Genomic DNA, 5,697 nt, shown 5'->3' with positions numbered 1-5,697 from the left:
CTCCCAAGTTCAAGCGATTCTCCTGCCTCAGCCTCCCGAATAGCTGGGATTACAGGCACATGCCACCATGCCCGACTAATTTTTGCATTTGTTAGTAGAGACGAGGTTTCACTATGTTGATCAGGCTGATCTCGAACTCTTGACCTCAGGTGATCTGCCCACCTCGGCCTCCGAAAGTGCTGGGATTTCAGGCGTGAGCCACCTCACCCTGCCCAGGATATGTATTTTAAAGACTTCTAAAACCCTACCCACTTGTTCCTATTAGTCTACCAGTTTATATTACTACTGGCAGCACAAGTGCCCCATTTCTTAGACCTTCCCTGATACTAGGGACTGTGCTCGATCATGTTTTAAAATTTTTGCTAATTTGATAATGGAAAAAAAACTCATGGTGGCTTTGTTGTGCCAATCTTATTTCCAGTAAGGTAATCACATACGTGACATCTGATTTTCTTCTTTACTGAATTTTCTGAGTTTGCCTATTTTCCTGCTATTTTTTGATCTCTAAGCATTCGCTCTGTATTAATAGTCAAGTATTTTCCCTAGTTTCTCTTTTGATTTGGTTTATGGTATTTAACACCTGGAACAACTTAATTTGTGTATGTAGACATGATCAACATTTTCTTTATGATTTCTGTATCTGCTTTGATGCTGAAGGCCTTTCCTATTATGAGGTAGACAAATATTCACTTTCGTTCTTTCATTTTTTAAATGTCTCTCTTTAATCCACCTGGAATTTATTTTTGTGAAGCCATAACAGTGAGATAGTTTTAAATCCTAGATCCTACAATGCCTAGTCTGGCCAGGCCTACATTATGGTTAATATAGTACAGTTGACATACCAACTATCCACTAATATAGCCTAGCCCTGGGCTGGAATATGAGAGACTTTGATCACTACTCCATATGCAAAACAAGAAGCAATCCTCATCCCACGTCTCCTTAAAAAATCACATGCTGTCTGTCTGAAGACTCCTCTAGACCCACTGGCATCTGCTTTCCTCTTTATTAGTTACTGTATTACTGCACTAACATTCTTACAAGAATCAACAACTGGCTCAAGCCAAGGGATCCTGTTGCTGGGGAAACATGCAGAAAGGACATGTAGGGCCTTGACTTACTAGGACAACTAAACTAAGCAACACGATGCTTCAGAAGGAAACTTTCTAGGGCCTTTCAGGAACTCCAGACAGAAAAAGGGCCAAAGTTTTCAAAGTGAAAGACTGTTCCAAACCCACCTTCAACTTTCCACATTCCAGAAACATTTGAAGTCAAGCAGACCTAGGTTTGAAGCTGCACTTGAGCCATTTATTACCTTGCTACCTTAGGGACACTGCTCAACTTCCACACTGATCCATTCTCATCTGAAATATGACACTACCACTTAACCCGCGGAGCTACTGCCGGTATCTGAAAGTGTACCGGTACACAGCAAATGTGCAGTATAATTAACTATCACTCATGAGATTTCCCTAAACTTCCCTCCACCACTGCTACCAATAAAATTACTTCTCCAGAAAGCTTCACTTTAATTCACCTGTGTCTCTTTTTTCTCCTACAAGAACTAACCTGTCTCCAGGTGCAGTGGCTCACGCCTGTAATTCCAGCACTTTGGGAGGCCGAGGCGGCTGGATCACCTAAGGTCAGGAGTTTAAGACCAGTCTGGCCAACATGGTGAAACCCCATCTCCACTAAAAATACAAAAAGTTAGCTGGGCATGGTGGTGGGTTCCTGTAATCCCAGCTACTCGGGAGGTTGAGGCAGGAGAATCACTTGAACCCGGAAGACAGAGGTTGCTACGAGCCGAGATTGTGCCATTGCACTCCAGCCTGGGCAATAAGAGCAAAACTCCATCTCCCCCCGCCCCCCCCAAAAGAAAGAAGTAACTTGTCAAAAACATAATAAATAGACCGGGCACAGTGGCTCACGCCTGTAATCCTAACACTTTGGGAGGCCGAGGCAGGAAGATCACTTGAGGTCAGGAGTTCGAGACCAGCCTGGCCAACATGGTGAAACCCCATCTCTAAGAAAAATACAAAAATTAGCTGAACATGGTGGTACACGCCGGTAATCCCAGCTACTCAGGAGGCTGAGGCAGGAGAACTGCTTGAACCCAGGAGGCAGAGGTTGCAGTAAACCAAGATCACGCCACTGTACTCCAGCCTGGGCGACAGCGAGACTCTGTCTCAAAAACAACAAAACACCATAATAGTGCCTCACTGCCGTACTCTGTCTGTGGCCTGTCTCTCCTGTTCTCTTTCCCCCACTCAGCCCTCATGATTGAGAGCTTTTCAACAGCTCTACTTGTGCTGCCTCCTTCATGACCACCTGTTCTTCCTCAATATCCCCCCCAGCTGGTTACCTCAATATCACTTCACCCAGCTGGTTACTTCCTGCCTCTAAACCTGTCTCTTTTTCTGGATCTCTTAACAACCAAGGGAGTCATCCAAGGCTCAGCCCTAACCTCTCTGGTTTTTGCCTGTGCCCATCCTCCATAGGCGCTTTCCGCAAGGGTGGGGCCAGTTTAGTTTCCTCTCATCAATCTGTCATAGCTGACTGCCTATGACTCTCTGTATAATACATCAGAAAGAGAGCTCCCGCCTAAAACCTCTCAATTTACTCAGTACACTTCAAAGCCTAAAGGCCTTGTAACTCCTTTCTCCCACTAACAGTAGCTGGAATTCACTGGATACTTACTATATAACTGTAAGCACTTTATAGACACTCTTTAATGTAATCGTAAAGATGCCACATAGCATTATAAATTATATTATGCAACTTTTACAAAGGAGAAAACTGAGGCCGGGCAGTGGTGGTAGTTATATACATTGTCTGAGATCACAAAGCTAATTCACACTCAAGCAGTTTAGGATAGCATAGAATCTTAACCACTAGAGCATATCTTAAAAAAAAAAAGAAAGAAGGAAAAAGAAAACTAAGAGAGAAAAAGTGTCCAATCAGTTCTCTAATCCCCAAAGGAAATGCTGACCACTGCATATTACCAACTTCAATTACACTGTCAGGAATCTGGCTTTAAGTCACCAAATGCTTAGTTCACTAAGAAAGTCCTTCCTAGGAACTAAGTCAGCAACCATTTCTTTCCTTCCCTTTGCTGAAGGCTTGATGCACAAAGGACCCAAGTATCCAACTCTATTCTCTTCCTTTTACCTTCCCTAACTGCCTGTCATCAAGATCTGTCAGTTCTACACAGGACCCTTGGATCTGACATTTTTGCCCATTTCTCTGTCAAACGTGAGCATCTACTACATGTCAGACACACTGCTAGGTAGTGGAGATAAAACAGTAAGGTAACACTGTCCTTGAATCAGGACAGTCTTCCAACTATAGATCTTGGGTCCTGCTTCTCCCAAATCTGTTCTACCTGGGACAGCCACAACTGCCTGTCTCTTATCGCACCCCACCCCGGCTAAAACAACTAAACACTACAACAGAATGTGGTAGACTTGGGGCTCATCTATTAACTCGTACTTTTTAAAGCAAGTTATTTCTCTCTAGGATTGTTTCTCTTCTACTAAACGAGGAAGGTAAACTAAGGATCTAAGAAGTCAATTTTAAAATTCTCAGACAAATGTTAGAGACCACCCAATGAAAATATCTCCTAATCACTTAAGGCCAACCTCATCTCGCAATCACAGCCCAGTTCAGTCCAACCTACTTGCTATAAAGTTGCATATTCGGGCATATTACATGTTCCCACTAAGTTCTTATTAGGGGGCTGATTTGCTTAGGAAGCAACATGGTGCAAAAACTCAGAGGCTGCAAACTAGCAGCACCCTCCCCAATCCATCCATCGAAAGGTTCTGCCTGGCTGGCATAGTAACTTGAGATTGCTGGGTCGGAATGCCTTTACACAGAGCACTACTATAGTGCACCAAAGTCTCAGTCTCCAACACTTCTACTGTCTCATGTCAAGTCAGCTTCTCTCGTATATGTTACCTACTTGGCCCCTTAAGGTTTGAAATCAGATTAGTGTAGACACTACTCCTATATGCCCCAACAGAGCGCTATTCTCCCTTAGTTGGAAATTTTTAAGTGAATGAAAAGCCATATTTCATTTCCTCTGGCTGAATTTCCTACTTCTTTGTATTATTAAATAGGTCTTTTCCACTCATGATCCTAAGCATCACACACAGGTAAGGCATCCAAAAGTCAAACTGCCATCCTACCTGCCCCATTTTTACTTGAGTTTGGCTGAGAACATTCTCTATTCACCTCTTCATCCCTCCCTGATTGGTTTAGGCTAATCGTGGGTTCTACTTAGGCAATACCGCCTACCAAAGCTGTTCCCAGAGGGAGAGCTCCGTAAGTCCTAGCTGTAAATCAACCGCTCAACCATGGTAAACTCCTATCCCGCTTGGCAGTTCCTTCTCCAGACCTAGATCTTTCCTTAAGTCCCTACTCACTCCTTCCTCCTCGTAATCCAACACTCTGTACACCTTCAGTGCTTACATGCTGAACTGCATTGCTACTTTTGTTTGTATCTCTCAAAAAACAATATTTCCATTCTTATTTTTTTTCTGCCCTCCTTTTCTAATAACTGGAGTTCTGTGCTCGGCTCAGACTTGCTTATAAGTCTGGAAAAACTGCGCCAATGCGGTTGCTTCAGAGACCAGACTAAAGGCACAGCAAGTGCTTAATGAAAAGTTGCTGAATTGAACGGGCTTCTTCCGGCTCCGAAGCCTGCCACCCTATACTTGCTTTCTCGCTCCGCCCGCGCCCAGAAGCACTCAAACACGCTGAGAACCGACCAGGCTTCTCGAGCCTAGGTTTCTGCATGACTGGGCCAGGGTCTCGTTTCCTCTTTGCACTGCTCCCTAACCTCCTAATTCAGCAAGGAGCACAAGTCACACAGAAGCTCTCGGACCCACTGTGGGCCGAGTTTCCAGACAAGTCCTCTCGCCCCAAACGCGACCGCACTCTCACCCGGACCCCCCGGCGGCTCGCCGTGCGGCTGGGGCCCGGGGGCGCCGCCGTCCAGGATGGCGAAGGCCTCGTCGTTCTCGATGCCCGCAATTTCGCTCTCCTGCTGCGCCAAGAAGGCCGCGGCCGGGTCTTCTTCGCCGGCGCCGGCCACTCCATTCCCCAGCGCGGGACCGCCAGGGGCGCCAGCAGGGGCGCCGAATGGATCCAGCTCAGCCATGGCGGGCAATTCAACGGCACGGACACCAACGGTGAGAGAAAAACCAACCGACCCACCGACACCACGCCCGGCAGCCACCGCTGTGGTGCCGACTGGGAGAGGAAGACAAGCGGGAGGAGGGAGAAGGGGGAAGCGGAAGCCCTACCCGTGTATCCGGTCGGTCTAGGTGGTGTTGGAGAGCCAAAAAAGGAACAACCAATCAGAGGACAGCAATGGTTCAGGAGCTACCCAATCAGCAAGTGGAGGGGAGGGCCGCCGAAAACAACTCGTGACTGGGGTAGCGCGGGAGGTGAAGGAGGTGAGCTGCGCGGGCCCCGGGAGGCGGAAGTGCTGCCTGACAGGGAACGTCCTACCCTCCCGGCCTGCTGGAGCTGGACTGACCAGGGACGGCCACCCCTGAGGGGACTCTAGTGCTGCACTGGGAGGTGAGGTGAAGTTAGGCGGCGACGATTGGCCGATTACTGAAGAGGCATGCCACTTAGGCTTTTTGAACCTCAGTTTCCTCATTCTTAAAATGGAAACAAGAATCCTGCTCT

At 46.9% G+C, this 5,697-nt stretch overlaps 1 protein-coding gene across 6 annotated transcripts in view; it reads right to left on the bottom strand.

The window, feature by feature from the left end:
* Nucleotides 1–5,362, bottom strand: part of CLTA (clathrin, light chain A) — a 21,975-nt gene extending 16,613 nt beyond the window's left edge. For all 6 annotated transcript variants that reach the window (XM_011939403.1, XM_011939399.1, XM_011939400.1 and 3 more), the window contains exon 1: nt 4,945–5,362. In XM_011939403.1, coding sequence (XP_011794793.1) covers nt 4,945–5,161 — 217 coding nt within the window. In that variant the 5' untranslated portion in view covers nt 5,162–5,362. The remainder of the gene's footprint in view (nt 1–4,944) is intronic.
* Nucleotides 5,363–5,697: the final 335 nt, after the last annotated feature.

This window comes from Colobus angolensis, unplaced genomic scaffold (genome assembly GCF_000951035.1).
Source record: "Colobus angolensis palliatus isolate OR3802 unplaced genomic scaffold, Cang.pa_1.0 Scaffold181, whole genome shotgun sequence".
Taxonomy (NCBI): Eukaryota; Metazoa; Chordata; class Mammalia; order Primates; family Cercopithecidae; genus Colobus; species Colobus angolensis.
The sequence above is the reverse complement of the archived record's forward strand: the minus strand, read 5'-3'. Positions and strand labels throughout refer to the sequence as shown.